Source organism: Photinus pyralis, unplaced genomic scaffold, assembly GCF_008802855.1.
Source record: "Photinus pyralis isolate 1611_PpyrPB1 unplaced genomic scaffold, Ppyr1.3 Ppyr1.4_LG7, whole genome shotgun sequence".
NCBI classification, from domain to species: domain Eukaryota; kingdom Metazoa; phylum Arthropoda; class Insecta; order Coleoptera; family Lampyridae; genus Photinus; species Photinus pyralis.
This window is the reverse complement of record NW_022170738.1, coordinates 38872052-38897492: the sequence shown is the minus strand read 5'-3', so window position 1 is coordinate 38897492 and position 25441 is coordinate 38872052. Positions and strand designations below refer to the sequence as shown.

Below are 25441 nucleotides of genomic sequence, written 5' to 3'. Positions count from 1 at the left end.
TCATTTCTTGGCTCGGAAATTAAGTACTCGCACTTCTATATTTCCTCACCAGTAATGTGTCATTTTCCTGACTTTTATGTAAATAACTATTAATTAATCAAAACAAATTTACACACCTCCTGGATGCTAAATAAACATTTAAAATCCACAACCAATAAAATACTGGACTGGAAATTCTAAATTTACCAAAAAAAAGGAAAATTTCCTCTATCTTTGCCTGAGTATACTTATCATTTATAAAACGGCCAACTTCTATTTATATACAATACAAAAATTCAAAGGAACTTACCTTTATCGACACGTTGAACTTTTATCCAATTGTCAGATGAATTTCTTCTTTGTAAGGCAATTTAGAAAATTGGATAGTGGAACTCTTTAAACAATACGAACAGACTTTCCGTCTTACCTGTTACTTGTTGAAAATTGCTTTTGAAAGATTGTTGTCGGAATTAAGGAATAAACCGTGCTTCAGGCTTACTTTGACTTAATTGGTTGAACTTTGAATTATCCACAATAATAAATTACCCCGAAATGTACAGGTATAAATGTCAAAACAAAACCTTAAATTAATTGTCATTAACCTTTTCATCGGTAGCCGTTCTGTTCCTAAATTTATTGCACTAATTATAAACAAAATTGATGCATAACTTTAATAAATAAATGGTTTTTTTACGTAACTTGGTCCAGATTTTTTTCAATACTTCTAGGGTCGTTCGATTTTTTAGTTTCTTCAAATTCATTAAGTTCTACAGATTTCTCTGGATCGCGCAGTCTTTTGATTTTTTCAAATTTTTCCGGCCATGAGATACTTGAAATTCTTCACTTTCATCCAATTCTGTAGGTCCATCTGATTTTTTTTCGAGACTCTTCAGGCACTTCGAATACGCAGGGTTCAGGCCCTTGGGGTTCTTTAAAAACTTTCCACTTCTTCGGATTCTTCCGCTCCGTGCCAAAAGCGGTAGCCCCTGGACTACTTTCTCGAATCTCGATCACTTCTTTAATTCCGTTTGTAAATGGGAAACTGTCGGTATATTGTAAATATCCATGACCTTAAAAGGAGGTGTGCGCTCTAGATTATTCATATTCTCTCAAGTCGTAAATAATAAACAACACTACATAGATACTCTGTTTACACTTCTTTATTATTCAATGTCACTTCCCCAACATTTTTTATTAAGAGAATCAGGATAAGTCAATTTACCAGGAAGAAATGAATGCAGTATAACCAAACGGGTATAAGTTTAATACGCATGGATCATGTTAAATAGTTGATTATGCTAATTTTGTTTACTATTTGATATAAATAATAAGTCGGACTAAAAAATAACGCAATCAATAAATTGATCCATGTTTATGAAATAGATACAGGCATTTTCCTAAGGCGATCAATTGCGCTTAAAAAACCACCTGCAGTGTTGACAGCACGACAGACAGATGAACTCCAAATTGGTAAAATCTAGTTTGAGAAAACTTTAGCAGAGCAATGAGGAAGAAGAAGGTAAAGAGCTTGAATGGACGTCAGCGAAGCGAAAGATGAGCGGACTCCTTTTGAAGTTATTTCTAGTCAAAGGGCACATTATAATGTTTAATGTACCGTGACTTATTATACGGAACTAAAAATCGAAAACCGAATTAACGTTTTTCAGCAGCTGGGGCACCACCGAGAAGTAGCTTCTTCATCCACAATACGCCAAAGGGCTCACGGTTTTCTTTATACTGTCTAATGAGGATTGTACATTGAGTACGTTTTGCGAATACCTTGTTATTATTCAATTTTAACAATGCCTCATTGCTAACGACCTATAGGCCGTCTTTTCATAAAATTTGTAATTCTAAAGACACAAATCTGAACGAAATTAAATACAGTGGACGCTTTCATTCACGAAAAAATTGGTTAGAATTTTTCTTTGAACGCGCTTCCTTTTTAATAAACGTGGGTGTCGTTTGCCTGAGACGCTTAATTGATTTTGTGCCCCCTAGCGAAATGTAGGTCACTGAAGACGCGTGATTTTTCAATCGGGACAAGAATCCCCATGAGTTCTATTTATATGTCTGTTATATGTAGGTGTATGAAAGAAAATTAGGTTGGACGATCTGATTTTAGTTATGGAAAAGTATGTGTTAACCTTATCGTCGGTGACTGGTGGAAAAGCGTGATAAGGAGGGTGTGGGTTTTCATTGATCCTGCTTCGTTGTGCTAGAGTTTGCAACGTACGTAGGACCAATATGGCTGGAAGCTTAAATAGTCCTTGCTTTGGCGAATAGATTTGTGATTTAGTTATAAAAGAGTCCTTCTGGTGGTATTTGTGTTGTGTGTGAGCGCAGTTTGGCAATGGTGGGAAAGTGGCACAATTAAATGAATCGCTACGTTTTAAGGGAAAATTATAAATTTCCATATGGTTTTTCTGCGAGCAAAACCCTTTGGTAAGCGATGCCTTCGGTGTAAGTACAACTTTTAGATTGCATTTTTGTAGATAATGGCGACAGAAGACAGTATGGATGACGATGTCTTTGAGAGCTTAGAGGATACGGTCGCACATTCTAATCTACAGGTTAACCAAAACGCGTACAATAGATCCACCCCATCACCAACAGGTTATCGCGATTACAAACCTCCCGCGGAGGTTCTGAAACTTTGCGAAACAGACACTATAGAAGAATGCAATCAAATAATTCACAAGGTGAGAGAGTTCATATCTTCGACTTCGTTCCTGACACGCTTTGTACCCTCAGACAATACTACTTGGTGACAGCGGTGTCGGAAAGACATCCTTGTTAGTAAAGTTCGATACTGGTAAATTTCAACCAGGAAACTTCTCGGCGACTGTTGGAATCGGATTTACAGTAAGAGTTCCTGTATAAAAACGCAAATTTGATGTGCCTGCTAGATTATAGCAGCTTCACCCGCATTGCCTATTATAATCCAGTACTTATCTAAGGTTTTCCGTCCGCATTTTCTATCTGCGCTAGTTAAAATTAATTATAACCAAACTTGGATAGACAATGTAAAAGTAACGCGATAACGTTTGAAGATTTAAATTAAACTTTAATCAACTCAGAAATTTGCAGTTCACGAAACGCTTTCGTGTTCCAAAGGTGAACGACGTTGCCACCCCCTGCGTCATCGTTTGTCGCTATTGGAAACACATTGTAATAAATACTTTCCTTTCTGGATCACATCTGAAATTGTGCCGCTAATAAAAGAGATTACTTGAAAAGCTACAGATTCGGGCAGTGGCAATATCTACATGAAATTGCGATCATATGCAAGAAATACTTGTCTAACTGTTCCTCTAAATATGAATTAAAGTGGCGTAATGTTTTTTGATGAATTTTAGAGGCAAGACTGTCTGCTAAAATTTTGTATCACAATTAATCCACGGCTAGCTCTGTAATAAAATTTAAATACTCCTTACCTTGCGGCCTTTTACCTCCATTTTTAAATCTTAAAATCAAAACTTTCGTTTAAATACAGCAAATACAACCCCTATCTCGTGGCCACGTATCATTTATAATTTTCCGCTTTAATCGACCAATACTTTATATAGTTCAATTAAAGTGACTTACAGAGTAGGGCCCTCCCTTGAAAAATGTTCCCTCCAAGAAAAATTGAAAGTTGATCGCTTTTAGGATGATACAGTTTAACCCTTTTGTGACTTACTCCCGTACAATTGTCTCTTGTTTCAGGGTAATGAAGTTTGTGACCGCTTTCAAAACTTGCGTCAAATTCTCGAAGACGTAACACTACCTTGCACATGCTAATTTTTTCCGCTTATGATTTATGTTTGTTTGTAATCAAAATGCCACTTTAAATGTCAGACAATTTTATACATGAATTTCTCCCTACTACAATTCAACCCCACAGGCGCATTTTAATTGTTCGGGGCTTCACAATTTTATATATTACGGTGTGCAATGGCGCGCAATATGCAAACTCGATCCGCGTCGTACAATGGGTTTGAATAAACGCAATGTATTGATTGACAATAACATAATGTTATACCGAAACACATGATCAGGAAAATAAACAAACTTCATAAAAGAAAGAAAAGCTTGCAATCTTGATTTAGACTCCGCAAACAGGCGTTAGACAAATATGAAAAAAAATAAACCAGGCGCACTTTAACACCGAAACTTAATGATAAACGATTAGCCTGTTGAATGCGATGACAAAATCCATCAGTTAACTTTCTTCTGTACAGAAATATATTGAAAATGACGAACTGCGTTTTCAACTTATCAAATTGGGCAGACGGTCAGATTAAATAGCATAAAGAAACGTACACACCTTCAAACCGTCGTGAAACCAGCCTCTTGCTTGCAGTATTTAATGAAACGCCACTTCCATAATAAAATTAATCTACTTCTACTGGTTGTTAAAAATACAGCGTCAATAATACCTAATTCGCTTTGATGACGCGATAAAAATTCTTACCGCAAAACCACCGGAGGTGCCTATATTTAAACACGCAATTTCAGGTTTTACAATTAAATATACAAACCTAAATAAACAATACGCAATTATAAACAATCCTAGTAGGAAAAACAACACTACAGAAATACATATTCAAATGAAAGAAACCAATTCAGTTTTCAGTTTTTTTACCTGTATAATCCCTGCCTTAATTTTAAACTACAATTTCTCCCCAGAAAGTCTACATTTGATTTCGCCCAATTGACAATTCCTTCCAATGAATCCCTCTTTACAGAATTGAAAGGGTTTAAAGTAGGTCCCTAACTTTATTTACGGTCTGCATAAAGCGTAACCTGATAGATGAATTAAATGTGTGCAAACAACGTTGAATGATGTAAAGGGGGTTTCATAGTGGGATAGGAAATATATTGTAGCGCGTTAGCAACAATTTTCTTTAGACCGGAATTCATTTTGTAAGAGTTCAGTCGATTTATTAATGACGCAAAGGGAACGTTCGCAGCTTCCCAGACTAATAGGTCAAATTTGTTATAATGATGATATCCATATGTTACACCCGTTATAGGAACATTAACACAATCGAGCTATGGATCATTTTTATTTGAGAGTGCCAATTGGTATAGGTACCTATTCAATTTTATTCCAGATCGTTATTACGGTTTAGCAAACCTGAAACCTCCTTTGCTAAATAAACGAAAGCTGCGCTGCTATAATTCGAGATATTCACGTCAAAAGAACGTTAGAAACAAAGCTGAAGGCTAATTAATGGGATTAAATGCGGAGACCTTTCATTTTGGGTTTTATCCGGCGGCGTGTACCTTGCTAATCTATTAAAGAATCGTTAATGAAGTTCATCCCAAATTAAGATACTCATTCCTATCATTTTCGACTTTCAGTAAGTAGATCATCCCAGTTATACTTTAGATTGAAGTTAAAGTGTAAGGGAGTTGCAGGCACTTAAATTTGTTCTGTTTACCTTCTTGGTTTATTTAACTTTCCTAAGGGAACTGCTAAAATGATGGTTTTGACTTCATTACGTTGCGTAGTTGGGGTGTGTACCTACACTTTAGAGTCTGAAATATAATATATTTTTCATTTCGACGGAAATGGCCAAAGTTTACCCTCACCCAGACATTTAGAGAACTCGTAGCTTAATGTTGAAAAGCTAAATCAATATTCAATTATATAACTTTACGGTTTCCGTCATATTTTGAACACTTCTGTATTTTAATGAAAAAAGTACATATGTGAAAATTATTAACATGCCAGCATAATTCTTGCGCCTTCTCTCCAATTAAAATTAGAATATCAAAAAACCATAGAAATATTAACATTCACTAACAGATAGTGCATAAACTAGAGCATTTATTTCGGAAGTAGGTACACAAAGAAACTTATTGCAATTTCCAGTACCACGCGTATAGTTTTCGTCCCATGGAACTGAAAAGTGCAACTTACATCGTTCTTTGCCACCAAAATATCAATATCTCTTAGTACCATTTTGAACAGCCATGGTGAGCTTTACCGTACTTAGTTTTGAGTATAATTGAGCTCAAAACAAAATCTTACAAAGTAAAGTAAGGCGCTTTTTGATAACTAAAACTAATGAACAAATCAGATAGGGGCCCGGAGTTACTTTGGATTAGTTGTGGGTATCAAAACTGTGTTGCACTTGGAAACAAAACGTAAGAATAGCATTAGCAAATTATGCTATCTTGAGGTAGAAGTGGTTTGCTTAGTGATACATTCTCGATAAATATTCATAATTAAATATTTTTAAATAGAGGTCGCGAGGAACCATGAATATTTAAGACAAACGGAATTGCAAAGTGGATATAGTCACTAGTCAGCACACTTTTTTACGTAAATTGGGGTAGAAAAATTGCGTAGTTACCGCTGTTTCTTGGTGAAATTTGAAAGCGTCATAGTTATTGACGTAAAATACCTGACAAGCCATTTTACATTGCAAAACTATTGTTTACAAGGCAGTTCATTTACTAGATCTGCTTTAGAAATTGGATTTCTTCACATGGTCTACGTAATGCAAATTTTCCATTCGATTCAATTAAAATGTTTCCCTTGGTACAATCATAATATAACACAATTTTCGGTTTATATCCACCGGCCGTGCATTTATTAGCATTAGTTGCCATCAATGGAATATTCGAGTGACACATAAATTTATAACGTGCGGCATTAAATATTCATGCCTAAGGAGGATATAAAAATGTGGTTGAAATAATACGTCAATAAGAAAACAGGAAGCCTGCCTTTATTTACGTAAAAATCGCACAGTTTTACTGCTTTCTTTTCAAGTAAACCGTTTACTTGCTACTCGTGTTGGGGTATAATACAATAATACCCCCCTGAAATTAAAGAACTTCCTATACAACATTTCAAAGTTCAACTGCATAAACTATATCTACTTAATCAATACACCTCTTAAATAAAAATTAATCTTGATAAGCTTCTGTTTTTATTATAATTTATTTGTCCCGTTAATAGTTATTTATGGTATAAGTGTGTTATATTACAAATAAGTCACGCGAGAAAAAAGTAAGGGTTATTTTCTCAAGTGACTTATTTGTAATTAACGCACGTGCACCATACAAAACTTTATCCAACACCTCCTCTCTCCTCAAGCTGGTTTAAAACGTGGAAATCTTAAAAACTGCGTGTTCCGCGAAAAGCTAGAGTGCATGGAATACAAAAGCAATAATTCGTTGCTATGGGGAATAATAAACAAAAAAAAATTTAGTCAGAAAATTTATATGAATTTACTTATGGTTCCTGTACTTTATCTTGCTAGTGAGTTATTTTACGTCCATAACTCATTAGTGGGTTATATTATACCTTACTCGTTTAATTTCGTCATGATAATGACTGGATAACATAGAGGTGTTGGATAAAAATATTATTTTTCACTCGTAATGCCATAATTAATGTTATTTAGTAATCAAACTGGGTTGAGTAGAAGACCAAGCTGCTACTTGTAGTTGCTTGAACTCACTCCATTTAGGAACAACAAGTGAGGCAGTTCTTAAGTACTCTGTTCTCTTCGAACATCATGTATGATTTTATTTTTTTTAATTTTTATTTTGAACATTGAACATTATATTAAGTTGTTTTCAATAAATGCATTATTATTATTAATATATTTTTTGGATTTTGGGTAGTTACTTTGTTTGACGTCAGGACACACTTAGGAATGTTCTGTTCACTTACAGGCATCAAAAGGTGCCGAAAGACACTAACAGTCAAACATTCTGAAATACAATGGAGTGCGTGAAAGGTGCAATACTCACTAAAAGCATTACTGCATTACTTAGCAATACCAACAGAAATAAATGAAACTGCACAAGGTACACTAAGAAGCAGGTTGAAAAGGGGGATTTCAACAGTTCCACTAGGTATTCTCTTCCAAAATTTCCATCTTTGAACGCGACTTCAATCCTGGTGTCCTTTTCGTTGTAGCTGCATTTTTTGTGGAACACCTAATATCTTTATTTGTAGAATCTTAGCAAAATTTCTGACGTCAGCCTGTACAGAATCCTTGGAGAGCATCTGTAGATGTTTTTAATACCTAAATATAAACCATTATCTAGAAATGTCTGAATTTCCTATTATTTGAACATTATACTTGAAAAGCACTTGTAGAATGTTTGGAGAATCTTTAGAGGGTTTCTGAAGAAAATGTTATAACAGCTTCCAGAGTATGTTTAGAACAAATTTTGTATGGGTTTTTAAAAGTTGCTAATTCCTTGGGTCGTTTTCCATATCCTACTTGTGCTGTTGCTCTGCTCCATCTCATTTCACAGAGTCGCCATGTCATCGGCGATAAAGAACGAAGGTGGATGTGACGTAACTTTACGGGAAATGTGACGTATTTGTTCGAGATTCTGAAGTGTCCTTGAACACTCGAGAACATTTTAGAAAAAGTGGTGCTTTATACGCAAATCGAATTGAGTTTCGAGTTCAGTTCCAACTTGCGCTTGTGATAAATAACAATCACTGTTAGAAATTAATCCATTTTAAGACTGATCAATTTGTGGTTAAGTTTAAATAAATAAAAAGTCGTATCTAATTAAATTTACGTTACAATAAAATTATAACTATGGCTCTGGCAACAATGCCACACGCGCACATTTGATTTTTACTATACACGGTGTCCATTTTTCGAGTGCCACTATGGAGATCTCGCTTACCTTAAGAGATAGAAAGTTGGTTAAATGGGGGCAAGAATTTCCTTGCTGAATAACCATCTGAAAAGAAATTTAAAATATCATCCATAGTTCTGAAAATATCACAAAAAAACGAAACTTTGTGATTTTCGTTTTTAATTTTTTCATGATAAACTAGTCGTGCTTGACATTTCTAATTAACACATTATTCGAACACTTTTCAATGGAGATTTCGAATGTGACATCTCGGTTTAAATAACTTTTAAGATGACAGAGAAACACGTGGCAACTTTAGTTTTTCTTATGGGCGCCATTTTTAATTTTAAGATTTTAAGATTAGGTACGTCTATTTTCCTCTTTACGACGATCCACACCACATGGTGTTTCAGTATCACATTTTTCCTAAAATACAATTTTTAATTTTTTGGGAAGAGTGCTTTGGAAAAACCAAACGTTCTTTTATTGTGAACAAAAGTTTGACAGTTTGATGCATATGTCCGGTTGCAGCGTTGGTATCAGGGAACTAGATGTGTTTTCGATTTTCATATGAACAGAATTGCACCTTCGTTTTGCAAGAAAATTATAATTAAAAATAAAACAAAGAATACATAATATTTTAGCAATCAAACTAGCACAAACGTAAATGACACTGCTTGAAATAGGTCAACATTTTGTTCACAACAAAGGAACGTTTTGTTTTTGCATAGCACTCTTCGCATAAAATGAAAATTGTATTTTTAGAAAAAATGTGATACTGAACCACCATGTGTGATATATCGTTGTAAAGAGAAAAAAAGACCTATTCTCAAAATGTTAAAATCCAAAACGGTGCCCATAAAAAAACTAAAGTTGCCACGTGTCTCTCCGTTATCTTGAAAGTCATTAAAAACGGGATGCCATATTCGAAATCTCCATTAAAAAGTGTCTGAATAATGTGTTAATTAGAAATGTCTAGTACAATTAGTTTACCATGAAAAAGTTAAAAATGAAAATCAGAAATTTTCGATTTTTTGCCATATTTTCCAAACTATTGAAGATATTATAAATTTCTTTTTAGATTATTATTCAGCACGAAAATTCGCAACTTTGCCCTAATTTAACCAAGTTTCTATCTCTTAAGATAAGCGAGATCCCCATAGTGGCACTCGAAAAATGGACACCGTGTATGCAATATGTTTGGTTCCAGAGTACCTCATTCCGAAGTTACACATGTATTCCCTTTTAGAGTCTTCAAGGTTAAATAATAACATTCCCAATTCGTATCTCATAATAGACCAAACCAATGTTAATACACAGCAATTTGTAAGCTCAAGTTATAGCTCAAGAATTTTTATAGGTTTAAAGAAATTAATGTATAGGGAAATCCCGTTACGATTCACAGTTGTAATCAAATAGCCCTAATTAATCTAACTGAATAAGATCCAAATCCTCTGCAGTCTCCACACATCCGGAATCCATTAAGAAAACAATGCTCTATAGAAATTTGAAAATGCACCGAATGCATACAGATTTTTCCTTACAATTCCACTAATCCAATCATTTATTGAAAAATCAAGCCTCTACATTTCGACACCCTGTAATTTTTGTATGATATGTAAGTAATGCCTATAAGCTTTGCTAGCCATTGAAATCGAAAAAAAATGCTACTGTCCCACCTTTACAAAATTCTAAAAAGTTAAACTCAGTTTTAGAGCTACCGTTACAATGTATGTAAAATAAAACTGCAGGACCGACGGTGTATTTTGTTTTTGTGTGGTAGAAAATTACAGAATGTTATATTTTTTGGTCATTTCCATCTATACGAAACTTTAAAATTTGGTAATGAAAAGTGAATAAAACTGCTATCACGTATGAGAACTTTTATTTTTTTCGAAACTTTCAAGTTGGTATTTTCATCCGTTTTGCATAAAATCGCCGAAAACCCCTCGTTCCATTCATCCCCTTAAACGTGCTATGTGAAAAGATAATATGTTGAGACCGTCAAACTCCAAAACGAAACATTCTGGACCATTCCTCATTTTGGTTTTGATCTTTATATATATTTTTTTTTATTAAAATTTTTATATATATTTGACAGAAATTTGAAATTTGGTTTATTTACTGCAATAATTACCAATGTAATATGCGGAAATGTCTAACAAAAGCACGAATTAATTGTCTTTAACCTTTTTATCGGTTGTCGTTTAATGTATTCAATGTGAAGGGTCCAATCACAATATTTCAATTACATCAAAAAACCTTAGGAGCACAAAATGTGATGATGCAACAAAATAGCACAAAAAGGACGAGCATTTAAAATGTTACATCTAAAAATTTAAATAAATCGAGTACCATAGGTGTGCAAAAGTTATATGATACGGTCGAAATGACCACAAAACTTGCACACTTTAGCTTTCAGAATGAGACTTTTTGGTTTGAGAATTGTATGAAGCCGGAGTAGGAAGTATGCGTGCAAAATATTTTTCTAATTAACAAGCTGTAGGTATTTAAATATGCGCCTCTCTCATGTTATTTTTAATGGCGAAAAGGCAGCAAATTACTTTCGCAGTAATTAGCAAATACATGCGTAAATGCATACATTAACTACGCAAATAATCAATTTCCCTATAAATTACATTTCACCGCACGTGAACGTGCTCAGAAAAATTTTCTGATTGGTTCACGTAACTTAATTCATGCTTCTTTCTCACAATGGAGAATATGAAAGCGCAACCCTTTCAAAGGCACGTAGTCAGCGTTCGCGCACCCTTTCCCAATTTCCCGAAAGCCCTAATTGGCCGAGCAAAGCGGTTTCAATTAAAACGTCCCGTGTACGCCACTGTCTCGTGCAGGTAACATGTATCCATAGAAACAAGGGGATGCTGTGCAAATCCTCTTTTCGAGCGCGAAATCAAAAGATCCGAGGAACACAGTTCACTTCAGCCCTAATAACTATCAAGCTCGATATTGCGACAAAAACGTTGTCTACTCGTAGTCGATTTAATTTTTTTTGTTTTGTACATTCATACAGCGGGCAGATGCTGTTATTTAATAACGCACTATCAGTACGGTACGAACGTCGATATTTCAGTTTTAATTAAGTTGGCGGGTAGGTATTTGTGAAGTGCTCCCGGTGATTGATTCAACAATTTTAACTGTAATTTAATCAAAAAGCGGGTGAGCTATTTATTCCTTGTATTCCAGCTCCATCAAACGACAAAGTTCCCCAGCGGCGAGATGCTGTTTAACTTTCAGCCGCCCCAAGTGAATTCGCTTTGACGTAAACACTCGATAATTATGTTAAATGAAGAAACCAATTATCGTAGGGTGGTACGCGTGAAACCACAATGGAACGTTGACCAAGAGCCTGAGTGCAAAAGTGTGGCAAACGATCCAAAAACCAAGTACGTAAAATGCGAAACGGATTGCGAAGAGCCTTACGTGCGATTTAGAAGAAGGTCCTCCGTCAAGCAGGAGGATGTCGAAACTTACGATTATTTTGCGAAGGTAATTGTTTCCGTTTTCATCCCCGAATGCAAATTATAAGCCGAAACTGGCTGAACTTTTCGATTATGTTGGACATTTAATAAAACAGGGACTGCTAATGAAATAAACCCTTTATTGGAAAAACCATTATACGACGGCCTAGTCACCACCACATTCAAAATTTAGATTAACTTTCTAATTCTATTAATGAGTACAGCGATAAATAATTAAGAGTGTGGAGGACAAAGCACGCTTAGATTTCAGTATATAAAAGTAGCGCGAAATTGATTTAGATTCCAATTTTGACGATTAATCAAGGAAAACACGCCATTCCTTTCATTTTCATAAACCGTTATTAAAGGTGAACAATAAAAAACTCAAATAATTATTAATATTAATAAATAAATCAACAAAACATGATCCAGACCTGGACCAATCAGGCTAGTTTGCAACTCTTTAAAAGTTGTGGAAAAGGCGTAGCACGCGAAAATCCGCGAAATTATTTCAGTTTTTGCTCTGTATCCATTCTTCGACGGAATGCGAATGTGTGGCACTTTAGGCCCAACCGGAGCTCTGTAGGTCAATTAGTTACCGAATTGCTGCACTTTGAAAATAGACAATTTTCTCCAAAAACTGAAAATTCTAGTTTTAGATCGAAATTGCGGCTAAACCATTGACCCTACGAGTAGAACAAATAGAATAGAAGTTGTAAGCAATTTAATTAGCTTCAAATTAAGCGTCAAGCTGGATTTGTAGGCCTCACAGTTCTTACAGTGCTAATTATTAAGAAGTAGACATATGGATTTATTGTTTTCCCTATTAGCCCAGTCTAAATAGCTCTAAAATAATTTATTTTCAGAAAAAATTAGTTACCGGGCGAAACCCGATTTTTCAGGCAGGTGAAATGAAGAGAAATTGGGAAAAAATAATTAAATCAGCTGAATTTTTCCGCGGGTGAAATCCCGTGGGTTGAAAGGGGTGGAAAGTGGTGTTTTGCAAATTGTGGGAAAACTATTAATTTTAGACGAAAATGTTAAATGCAAAAGTTATAGAGATTAAAAAAATGAGCAACTATTTTCACATAACCTTCAATTTTCCTAGAAAAACCGGAAAAACTGTTTTTTTCGCCTTTTATTCTTATTTTTGCGAAAAAATGTGGTAGGGGTTGGAAATTTGGAGGAAACACCCGCGGACAAATTTTGCTTCTGCAACAAGCCACTGAATATAAGGTGTATTATCTTTTTCAACCGAAGTCAGTTTATTTACAAATACGGTGATTTTTATAAGCAAACTACAAGTGAGATTTCCATCGCAATCATGGAATTACGAATAATCAACCCACTTAATTAGAAATGTATTCGAGTTTAACGTCAATATGATTCCATTTTATTTCCCTTATTATTAAATTATATTGAAGGTATAATAAAATACTATAAGAAACGCGTGTACAATTGGTCTTTAAAGCACTTGCAACGTGCTTTAAAGACTTTATATACTATTTTGCATGCCACATTTTTCCACTATACGACGGTTTCCAAAAGAAGAAAATTGTTTCTATCTTTATTTAAAGTTGTAGCACAAAAAAATATATTACTTACGTTTACTTTGAGTGGGCAAATTTTTAGCAATATCAAGAGAATTGGCTCGTTAAAGCTAAAGTTGAAAATGGAAATCAGACGTTTGCTTTCGAATCGAATGTCTTCTCATTATTTCTGCATTTTAGTTATTTCTGAAAATACGAGTTCACATCATGTACTAAATTATCTTTGTAAAACAATGCAATATCTTTTTAGACATGACAAGCTACCACTATTTGCTTAGGGAATACATGTATTATTTATTCGGGATAGGAAGAGGACGTTCCATTTCGCTTCATAAAAGTTAATTTCTTTGATAACCTACTCGGGGGGTAGCTTTATAACAAAAATGATCGATTTGTCGTTACTACCCGGAAAATAAATTTGGGATTGTGCAGCTGACCGTTATAATTTCTATTCCGTCCCTTCTATCCGAACAATGGGCGGTTTTACTTGAAAATTGCTTTGTTTTGTAAATTTGCGCGAATTTCTAAAAAGTTGCCAATGGTGGTTGAAAATTGTAAACTGTAGGTGCAAAAATCCTTCACCATTCATTTTATGATGTACAACCAATAAAATTTCAGCAACTTTTCAGTCAAGCCTGTTATGGCTATTCATGAACTGGGGGAAATCGGCCAATAAAAATATCCAGCATGATTGGTAACTAAAGTTCGAAATCAAACTGATGGGAAAATTGATAAAAGTTCGAATTCCTTAAATTTCCAGGGAAATTTTAGGGGAGTCCAACAATTTACCCAACAGCAACAAAGTAAGCTAAAAAAACCTAGGTACATAAAAGCTGGTATACAAGACACTTTTGACCATTCTGTCTTACCAACTCTTAGCACAAAATAAAACCGCAAAATTATAAAACGTTTGCTAGTAATCCACGTACTTTTAATTTGTGGCGTACTTCTGCATGGTCAAAGGGGGAATATTTTTTAAGTAGCAACCACTAGTTTTCATTACATATTAGCAGAGCTGGGCAGTATTCGATTTTGTAAATACTTTTTAGTATTCAAATCTTTTAAAGTATTCAAATACTTTGTAATTAAATACTTTTATGGAAGCAGTATTTGTTTTTGTAACTCAAATACTTTTACAAATATTTAGTATTCGAATATTTCGCAAAGTATTTGGATACTTCGTAAAGTATTCGAATACTTCGCAAGGTATTCGAATACTAAACCTTCCTTTTTTTACCAAAAATCGACTACACCAAAATTTCTCGGGAAAACACTTTTTCTTATTAATTTTGGTGCGTAGAATCCAAACAATTCGTACTTTTTCGATCAGACTTCTCAATCAAAAGTTATAGACTAGAAACCAATTTCGAAAGAAAATTCAAAGGGCTGTAACTTTTGAACTAGTAGCCCAATCTTGAAACTGTTTGAAATTATGGATTCTACAGGCCACATTCTATAAGAAAATTTTTTTCCGGGTCGATCTGAGACAATTTTTTTTGCGAGCCTCAATAAAAAGCAGTGTATAATCTTCCTTTTTTACCAAAAATCGACTACACCAAAATTTCTCGGGAAAACACTTTTTCTTATTAATTTTGGTGCGTAGAATCCAAAACAATTCGTACTTTTTCGATCAGACTTCTCAATCAAAAGTTATGGACTAGAAACCAATTTCGAAAGAAAATTCAAAGGGCTGTAACTTTTGAACTAGTAGCCCAATCTTGGAACTGTTTGAAATTATGCATTCTACAGGCCACATTCTATAAGAAAATCGGGTCGATCTGAGACAATTTTTTTGAGAGCCTCAAAAAAAAGCAGTGTATAACCTTTATTTACTATTTAGTATTCAAATACTTTTTGAAAGTATTCTGCCCAGCTCTGCATATTAGTGAAGAGTACCCTTTTTGGGGTATAGCAGTTTAAAACTCTTATTATTGTTCAATTAATTAATCCAATCAATTTCCTTAATTTCATTTTTCTCTTAAATTTGATGATGTAATATGTGGTGATTGCCAATAAAAAAGTAAACCCCCCCCCCCCCCTCCCTTGCCGGTCTTCACAATATGAAATTTTATGCGTTCCAGATGTGCAACTATCAAACATTACTTTTGGAGCCCATCACGTGGTTGTTCCAAATGTGATCAAAGTCGTTATTTGTGATCAAAGTCGTTATTTATGCATCAATTTTCTTGGGAAAAAGGACAATCCCGATTGTTCAATGTACAAAAAGTGACTCATGTGTATTTTGGTGACCAAAATATTTGTATCCAAAAGACGGCAAAATAGTTACTTATGCAACAATTTTATTCGCGAAAAATCCGAGGAAAAATCTATGTGTATATTTCAGGGTATAATTGGTGACCAACATATTTTTGCTAAAAAAATATCAAAATTGTAGGTTATGTACCGATTTTCTTGGGAAAAACAACTCGTATCGACTTCCGGTTTTGGCTATATGAAAGATTATAGGTTCCAGATGTGCAAATACCAAAAATAATTTTGGTTTCCATCACTTACTTAACGCTCCAACTCGGTTTAAATCCTTATTTATGTACCAATTTTCTTGGGAGAAACACAAAACTCAATTGCTCGATGCCCAAGAAATGATACATAATTATGTATTTTTGCCAACAAAAATATTTTTACTCAAAAGATATCAAAGTCGTTAGCTATGCATCCATTTTCTTGGGAAAAAAAGACTACACTCGCTTGATCGCTGCCCAAAAAGTCATCTATGTGTACTTTAGCGACGAAAATAGTTTTACCCAAGGTGTCAAAATCATTATTCATCACCAATTTTGTTGAGAAAAGGACCACTCTGGATTGCTCGATACCAATGAAAGTGATATATATGAATTTTTGCTGACCAAAATATTTTTAACCAGAATCTTTATGGATCTTAGAGGCGACTTTTACTATTTGCTTTTTTTAAACGTTTTTAAAAGTTTAGTGCCTATGACTATTGCAATAGAAAAATATTGCCTTTTTCGAGTATTTCCACAAAAATAAAAAATGCGTTCTTGTAGATACTTTGCTCGTCCGCCTGTCCATTCGTATGTCTGTCCATCTGTCGGCCCCTTACGGCTGTATCCCTACTACATCTTTATCTGAAGACTTATTGTTCTACTTTTGACTTTTTTAAATTCTAGATTCATGATCAAGCCCAAAACTTCAAATTTTGAAGAATCTTGAAATGAGATTTGGGTACAGATCAACAAAATGATTCATAATTTAGCATGAAACATCTATCTGAATCGTTCAAGGGATTGAATAAACACACGATTCGCATTATTTCACATAAACAAAATTTATACTACGACCACAAATGAAAATAAAACATAAAATTCTACTTAACAAAATTAAACGCACTTAACCGAAACGTAACGCACAAAACTTGCTCTTTTTAAATTTATTTTTTGACCAGGTTGCAGAAACTGGCTGGGTTGATCCGTAAGGAATCCCACGAGATGAATTAAATGAATTGAAATGAGCATTTGATTAGTATCAATACCTTAACCAGACTATTAATCCGGTTCAATTTATAATATTGTTATTTTACTTTTTATACATTGTCTATCTATTAAACTATTGGTTGTAATAGGTAATGCTATTGGGCGATTCAGGCGTCGGGAAAACGTGCATTTTGGTCCGTTTTCGCGATGGACTTTTTCTCTCGGGAAATTTTATTTCCACCGTCGGGGTGGATTTTAGGGTAAGATTCCATGTGCGTGTGCTGTGTTGTACGTTCGCGCTTCCACCCAAATGCTAACTTTCCGTTTTTAGAACAAGGTGGTAACGGTCGACAACTCGAGGGTGAAATTGCAAATATGGGATACGGCCGGACAGGAGCGGTTTAGAAGCGTAACCCATGCCTATTATAGAGACGCACATGGTAACTTTTGGTGACCTAAACTGGTGAGAATTAATCGATTGCTTCCAGCGCTTTTGCTGCTGTATGACGTGACCAATAAGACCAGTTTTGACAATATAAGAGCGTGGCTGGGGGAAATTAGGGAGTACGCACAAGATGATGTCGTTATCATGTTAATAGGTAGATACCATGCATAATTTGCTCAACTAAATTTGACAAAATTTCAGGAAATAAATGCGACTGCGGAACGGACAGAGTGATTCGAAGAGAAGACGGTGAGCGACTCGCGAGAGAGTACAATGTAGCCTTTATGGAAACCTCTGCAAAAAGTGGAGTTAACGTAGAGCTCGCCTTCATGGCCATCGCGAGGTAAACTCCCAATTGGAAAAATGACGGTGTGTGTAATTGACAGAGTTTTTCCAGGGAATTAAAGCGGCGACAAAGCGGCAATAAAGACAGTAATAGGTTTAGTGTTCAAGACTACGTTAGGGAAGAAACTGATAAAACCCCGTGTCCTCCGTGCGGTAACTAAATTGCGCCAATTTGAAAATGTATCATCGGTCATTTCGTTTCCATCACAAATTCATGTACCTCTCTGCTTCAAATAAATCTGTCTGTATCTAAGGAGTTTAGATTTCCAAAACGTGTTAAAGAATGTAAAAGCCCTCGATGTGAAGTTATTACTGTGACAGAAAATTATCAATAATAATGAATTACGCTTATTGTACTATTTATCTGTATTTGGAAGTATTTAACCATTTTTATGACCAACAATTAGCAAAAAAAACGATTCAATTAAGAAGCATATCCCGCGTTTTTGTTCCCTAGGTATCTAGCTGTAAATTCTGTTTGTTAAAAATGAAGAGAGATTTATGAATATATCATTAGTTATTAAATTAGGTGATTATATAATCTGTTATTGGTCTACTGCATGCGGAAGCCATGGTTTACAAACACTGCTTCCGCTTGCGAGGTACGAGCACTTTATCTATGAGCTTTTATGGATCATCCAAACCATGGCAAATGGAAGATTGCCCAACAGTCGAATCAAAAATAGAATGTAGACTTAAAAGCTTGTAGATATAAGATTTGTGGTATTGATATTGGTTTATAAATAAATCAACAATTGTGTTTCTATTGTTTCATTTTGAACATATCCAGATCTAAGTCTTTAGTCTGGTAGGTATCCGGCAGATGAACAGTTTGACGAGCTACTAAATCTCCGCCACCTAAAGGGACGACAGCTGACCAGAAAAAAATTCGCCCTTAAACAAAGGTAAATTAAATTAAATTAGCGTGGCTGTGTACACTGTGATTTTCCAAATTGTGGTAGCATTTTGAAATACAAGGATATCCTGTCGCTAAATTAGTAGCCGACAGAAGCTAAAATGGGGCCAGAATGTAATTAAAATAAGATTCTTCTTATAAATTACTTTAACGCAACTTTACTCTCACCCCATTCGCGTTAAAATTATTCTTATATACTTTAGTGTCCTAATTTACAATAGTATAGCGAGCATCACAGACATCGGGGAGCCAGCAGGCGCCATGAAGTCGATACAAGATTTGTTACCAGCAATAAGGAATGAAATTGGATGCGACTCATCCTTTCCTTGATATATGTTATAATCAATTCCACAAGTAAAATTTAATAATTGTTTACAGCTTTTAAGATATAGGTAAATAAAGCAGAGCTGGGCAGTATTCGATTTTGTAAATACTTTTTAGTATTCAAATCCTTTAAAGTATTCAAATACTTTGTAATTAAATACTTTTATGGAAGCAGTATTTGTATTTGTAACTCAAATACTTTCACAAATATTTAGTATTCGAATACTTCGCAAGGTATTTGAATACTTTGAGAAGTATTCGAATACTTCGCATAGTATTTGAATACTTAACCTTCCTTTTTTACCAAAAATCGACTACACCAAAATTTCTCGGGAAAACACTTTTTCTTATTAATTTTGGGGCGTAGAATCTAAAACAATTCGTACTTTTTCGATAGACCTCTCAATCAAAAGTTATAGACTAGAAACCAATTTCGAAAGAAAATTCAAAGGGCTGTAACTTTTGAACTAGTAGCTCAATCTTGGAACTGTTTGAAATTATGGATTCTACAGGCCACATTCTATAAGAAAATTTTTTTTCCGGGTCGATCTGAGACAATTTTTTTTTCGGGGTCAAAAAAAGGCAGTGTATAACCTTCCTTTTTTACCAAAAATTGACTACACCAAAATTTCTCGGGAAAACACTTTTTCTTATTAATTTTGGTGCGTAGAATCCAAAACAATTCGTACTTTTTCGATTAGACTTCTCAATCAAAAGTTATAGACTAGAAACCAATTTCGAAAGAAAATTTAAAGGGCTGTAACTTTTGAACTAGTAGCCCAATCTTGGAACTGTTTGAAATTATGGATTCTACAGGCCACATTCTATAAGAAAATTTTTTTTCCGTGTCGATCTGAGACAATTTTTTCTTCGGGCCTCAAAAAAAGGCAGTGTATAACCTTCCTTTTTTACCAAAAATCGACTACACCAAAATTTCTCGGGAAAACACTTTTTCTTATTAATTTTGGTGCGTAGAATCCAAAACAATTCGTACTTTTTCGATTAGACTTCTCAATCAAAAGTTATAGACTAGAAACCAATTTCGAAAGAAAATTCAAAGGGCTGTAACTTTTGAACTAGTAGCCCAATCTTGAAACTGTTTGAAATTATTATGTCGGGCTCGATCTCAGACAATTTTTTTCGTGGCCTCCAAAAATCGACTACTTTTAAGTTATTCAAATATTTGAGAACAATTTAGAAATGTTTAGGGAAAGTTTCCATTGTCACAAAATCAAATATAAAAATCCGATACAACTGAATACCGAACGATCCTGGAGTGAAAATTTTTGACTCGATAGTCTACGTAACTTAAAAACAATAGGGACCGTTCTTATATCCTTAAGACCATGTGTACCAATTTTCAAAGCGATCGCACGTTTCTAAACAAGTTATCATGCACACGGACAAACGGATGGTCAAAAATGGATCTGTTCCAAAATCGCTAGGATTAATTTCAGAAAGGCGTACGTATCATGTGCACGACGTACGATCGCTTTGAAAACTGGTACACGTATTCTTAAGGATATAACTGGTATAAGAAAGGTCCTGGTAGGTACCTCCTATATAATAATATAATAATAATAATACGCTTTTACTCCCCTTAAATTTGTATATAACAATAGAAATATAAAAAAAGCTAACCCCATACAAAGTATAACTTGATTTTTTAAGTAGTATTAAGACTTTTATCTAGTATACTATTTTAAATTTTTAATGTATTTGAGTGACAAGTATTTGAATACTTTTTACTGTATTCGAATACTTTTCAAAGTATTCGAGTACTTTTTATAGTATTCGAATACATTCTAAAGTATTTGAATACTTATTTTTTAAAGTATTTAAGTATGTGTAAAGTATTTACTATTTAGTATTCAAATACTTTTTGAAAGTATTCTGCCCAGCTCTGAAATGAAGTCATTAATCTTGTAAAAAACGAAATCTCTTTACGCAATATGCTTTTACGTGTATGATGTGTTGCCTAACAATGCTTGCAACACTTTTAATACGAGATGAGTCCCCCTGTACAACAACATTGTAAATGATTTTGAATATTTGCATCATTTAAGTAATGGGAACTGCAGTGATTTAAATAGTGGGAAAAATTTGATTTGTAATCATAACCTAAAAATTTCTCTCATTTCTCATTGTAAACCGGTATACTTTCGTTTTTAGATGTTTTATTTTCCTATAATTATTGATTCATGAGGTATGGTGAAAATGTCTCAAGTGGCTCAAAACGAATGGCTGTCTCTGTTTACTACCGATGTAGAAAAGATTTGGAGCACATATCCTTCTGGATTACGACTGATATTCACTGCTCACTACATACTCCAAAAGCAGCTGAAGGGTAGGCATTACCAACAGTTGCACCCTTCCGTTTCACTTAAATTGTAGAGTTTGAAGCTCAAATCAACAAGAACATGGAACGTTTCAAACACCAAGTAAAGACCACTGAAAAATCTAACGATGACAACAGTAGCTTTGAAATTTTACCTACGCAAGATTCCAACAGGTTAATTAGAAGCCCAAAAATACAAGGGTGCAGAAAAAGACATCATAAAAACTCGACCAGTCCTTCTTTACTTGCGGTAGCAAAGAGTAAGACAGAAGAACCTCTCAAACCCCTAAAAGAAAATTCTTTTAATCTGTTATCCAATGACACGGCAACACCTGATCTTCCCGAAGTGGTTGACTCTTCGATACTTATAAGTAATTCACCCGACACTAGTCTTTCCAAGAAATCCAAGTTTGTAAAACGATCCGATTTATTGAGGAAAAAGAAGTCAAGCTCGTTAACTTTAACACAACTTTTCAACACCATGCCCACTCAGCGTGATAAATCTGACAATGTAAAGCAAAAGGACTTTGAAAACTTGCCCAAACGTAATTTGTTTAAGGACTACGACATGTGGGTGGTATCGGATTTGTACATTTTTGTTAACCTTCTCTTTCAGACTTCCATTGCCCAAAAGTAAATCGCCGGAGTACCCGCATAAGACCGAGGCCGTTAAGAAAAAGTCGGAACGAATGCAGTTACAAGGATGGTCGTGTGCCGAATGCAAGGAGGTACTTTTGTTACAGTAAGCGATAGGTAAATTGGTAATACTGTTGTAGTACTATTCGAGTTTTGACTTGCCGCCCGAAAAGTTGAAGGAGAAAATGAATCAGTGCTCGAGACATCGCAACAAATATGAACCTCTGGACAATACGCCTAAAGGTTCGCATAGGTGGGGGGTCTTAATATGGGGACTACAATTTTGTGTTGCAGGATTTTGGGATATAACGATTTTTAGTTCTCAAGATGATTAATTGTAATAATTTGTGATTTTAGACATTGCTTTTAGTTTGGAAAGACTATTTTTTTTAAATAAATGTTTTACTTTTTTATTGGTGTACAGTTCCGCTCTAATGTCTTTTACCATTTAATCTTAAATATTGAATTACTTGATTTAAATCAAAATTTTGAGAGGAGGGTGAGCCCCACTTACACTTGGCGCTCTTTAAGTCAGCAAGGAATATTGACACTTTTTCACATACCAAAAGTTCCACTAATGGTATAATAGAAACTGCCTAAATTTAGGGAATTTTGGTTTTGAACGTTAGAAAAGTACGATAGAGGTTAAATTGAATGAGGTTATAACCTTTTACCGGCACGTCTAATTTAAAAATAGGAAAATGGAAAAAAAGTCCATAGATTTCATACTTATCTTTCCATTATTACTGCTATCATTTGTAATTGTATTGATAATCGTCAACGTAGCCGTATACGTCAGGTAAGTTAAGCACTGCGCCGATACCGCCAAACTCACCCATTTCCCTTCAGGAGAAAGTTTCCAGTGAAAGTAAACTGCTGGTTTTGTAACCAGTGGACCAAAGTACCTTACAATTCAAAGGACGCATTCGAGTGCCCCGCTTGTTTGCAATATAACGGGTTTAGTAAGGTAAGCGATTCACAGTGTGAATGTCACTCGATCCTGTGCAATTTGTAGGACGGCGGCTATAACAAAGTGCTCCCCGAACAGTACGACGTGTCCTCGACGAAATCGGTAAGCGGCAAGTATACGCAGTCGAACGGATTGTGTCAGCTCTGCAATAACAACCAGAAACTGCGCGTGTTTCAGCTGGCCAATTTTGTTCCGCTCGATGAGGCCAATTACGATACGGAAATCGAGCATTTTCAGTGAGTTGTCGGTTTGCAGTCGACGTTTGTGATTGTTTGGTTTTCAGAAAGCAATTGGATAAGGCGTATAAGCTGTGCCGTCAGTGTCAAAAGACTGTTCAGACTACGATACGCAAGCAGAACTGTTTGCTTGGGATTGACGTGCAGAAGCGCATATCTGCCGGTTTCTCGATGATGGACTTAACCCAAACGACTAGTGGGCTTAAACGAATGTATTTTAGAAAGATTGTCTTTTATGCTATCGTTGTGTTTTCCATTTTGAATATCTGCTACGTTTTGAGGCAGAATGTGCTCATTAACAGTGTACACCTGCAGAAAGCAAAAGAGCTTTGTAGCAATTATTCGAAGGATGTGTTTTCTCGATTTGATGTTGAGCAATTGTGGGAAGCTCCATATGTCTCCGATTTTTTGGTAGTAGTAGAAGTGGCATGGATGAGCATCTCTGACGTGTTTACATCACTGACAGAAGCACTTTTTGGGAATGCTCTAGTCATACGTACTCAGTTTTGGTTGTTTTTTGTTGGGCTACTTCTGCAGCTGGTATGGCTGTGTGTAAACCCCGAAAATTTTAAGAAAAATGTGTTCATCTCATTCGTAAGTCTAATAATGCTGTTACTTGATCTAGGGTACATTTCATATAGCAAAGTAGATGTAGAAACTTTAAGTCTTCCTGTTGCCATTCTAAACATACTGTCAATGTGGCTTTCGTATACTGCCATTAAAACAAAGCAACGAAAACCTCCCTCAAAGCTGCTCAAAAAGAAAATTAAACAAAAGACGATTTTTGCTGAAGATGACACCCCTAAACCGACCGTAACAGACGAGTCATGCTTTATTAGCAAATTAGTTAATGACACCCCACTAATTACCCTCAAAGATAAGAGAGGGCAGCATATTCCTGCCGAAAACTTATTCGTTAATAACGCAGACTTAGATGTAAGCTTAAACAAATTACACATAGGCACAACGCCCCTTAAACGATCTCCCCCCAAAACTTCTTGGCCAGTTTTAGAACGTCCGAGACCCGTTATTTCACCAGCCCGGTTTCAATTTGATAATTATCAAACCAACCAATCGCAGAACTCCCGAAATCTGTATACCTCCCAAAGTAACTTTGCTGGATTTGCTTGCAACTCATTTTATTCGCCACCGGTTTGTAATATCGGCCCACAGTCGCCTTTCAATCACACGTGTTGCCCACAATATTCGTGTGGGGGCTCGGTGTACCGTCCCTTAATCAATAATGAGCAGCTGGTCTACATCTCGCCCAACTATTTACAGTCGGGAGACCTGTATGAGATACTCAGACAGAATTTTTCCAATGGGATTTTCGATGCAAGTTATAACGAAAGTTTTAATAAACAACAGTTCCAGAGTGCGGGGTATAAAAAATTTAACTGAACTGCATTTATGTCTCAGGTAACTTTGTGATATTTTGAATGAATTATTTTTGTTAGTTTGTAAGTTTAATGGTACGTAAGTGTAATTTTTAGGTTGTGTAGCGTGTTATTTAAGTTTAAGCCTTTTCGACATTAACACTGCCCTATATTATTAATAAAATCAATTTGTACAAATATTTAGTTTTTACTTTATTACCCCTTCAGCATTTAACATGCTCCCTCTGCCCCTTTTCCCTTTTTAAGGATGTTACTGGAATTTGTACTTCCAGAGGTACCTATTGAACATTTCAGCTGGAACATTCAGGGGGGGATGCTCACTGTTAGAGAAACTGTACTCAAGGAGGGAGAATCCAGAGAACGCTTATCAATGTGGGTACAATACCAATTGAAACTCCAAAAGAAAAATGCAAGAACATCTTCGATACTCTCACTAAGGCCTAGGCTAGGCAAATTGATAATGTTGCTGCGGACATCGGTTGTCTAATTTATTCTATTCATAAGGAGAGCCCGACTAGGCAACACTTAGGCCCACTATTCAGTTTTATAAGCTTAGAAGATCCAGAATTGCCAAGGAACCCTGTTAAAAAGAGGCCATGGACTGTCTGAGACCTGAGTCCGGTTGCTTTTTGCTACAGAGCCTGGATTTGACATCACCCAGTCTAATCCTGGTCCTCCTCCAAAGCTTAGGGTAAAGGCTCTAGTCCTAGAAGCACCACCATGGCCAAAGTTGGTGTGGTTTTCATGGCTCCAGTGGTTCCCAG

General features: G+C 35.2%; 3 protein-coding genes across 5 annotated transcripts; all 3 read left to right on the top strand.

Moving 5' to 3' along the window:
* The first annotated feature begins 1990 nt into the window (after positions 1-1990).
* Positions 1991-18620, top strand: LOC116177096 (ras-related protein Rab-37-like). 3 transcript variants are annotated; one of them, XM_031495972.1, is made up of 7 exons: positions 1991-2424; positions 2475-2681; positions 2734-2844; positions 17402-17510; positions 17559-17669; positions 17717-17858; positions 17913-18620. In XM_031495972.1, the coding sequence occupies exons 2-7, from the start codon at positions 2478-2480 to the stop codon at positions 18019-18021; spliced, it is 786 nt and encodes a 261-aa protein (XP_031351832.1). In that variant the 5' UTR covers positions 1991-2424; positions 2475-2477; the 3' UTR covers positions 18022-18620. The 3 variants fall into 3 exon arrangements, with proteins under 3 accessions (XP_031351832.1, XP_031351830.1, XP_031351829.1); XM_031495970.1 differs by lacking the exons at positions 1991-2424; positions 2475-2681; positions 2734-2844 and adding exons at positions 11129-11701; positions 11797-12099; positions 17220-17330; XM_031495969.1 differs by lacking the exons at positions 1991-2424; positions 2475-2681; positions 2734-2844 and adding exons at positions 11129-11749; positions 11797-12099; positions 17220-17330.
* Positions 18621-21210: 2590 nt separating this feature from the next.
* On the top strand, positions 21211-22487 carry LOC116176672 (DNA endonuclease RBBP8-like). Its single transcript, XM_031495400.1, has 5 exons — positions 21211-21447; positions 21495-22008; positions 22055-22166; positions 22215-22317; positions 22369-22487. The coding sequence occupies exons 1-5, from the start codon at positions 21309-21311 to the stop codon at positions 22407-22409; spliced, it is 909 nt and encodes a 302-aa protein (XP_031351260.1). The 5' UTR covers positions 21211-21308; the 3' UTR covers positions 22410-22487.
* Positions 22488-22724: 237 nt separating this feature from the next.
* Positions 22725-24854, top strand: LOC116175308. Its single transcript, XM_031493384.1, has 4 exons — positions 22725-22873; positions 22924-23041; positions 23090-23280; positions 23328-24854. Exons 1-4 carry the CDS (start codon positions 22776-22778, stop codon positions 24679-24681), a joined length of 1761 nt encoding a protein of 586 aa, XP_031349244.1. The 5' UTR covers positions 22725-22775; the 3' UTR covers positions 24682-24854.
* Positions 24855-25441: the final 587 nt, after the last annotated feature.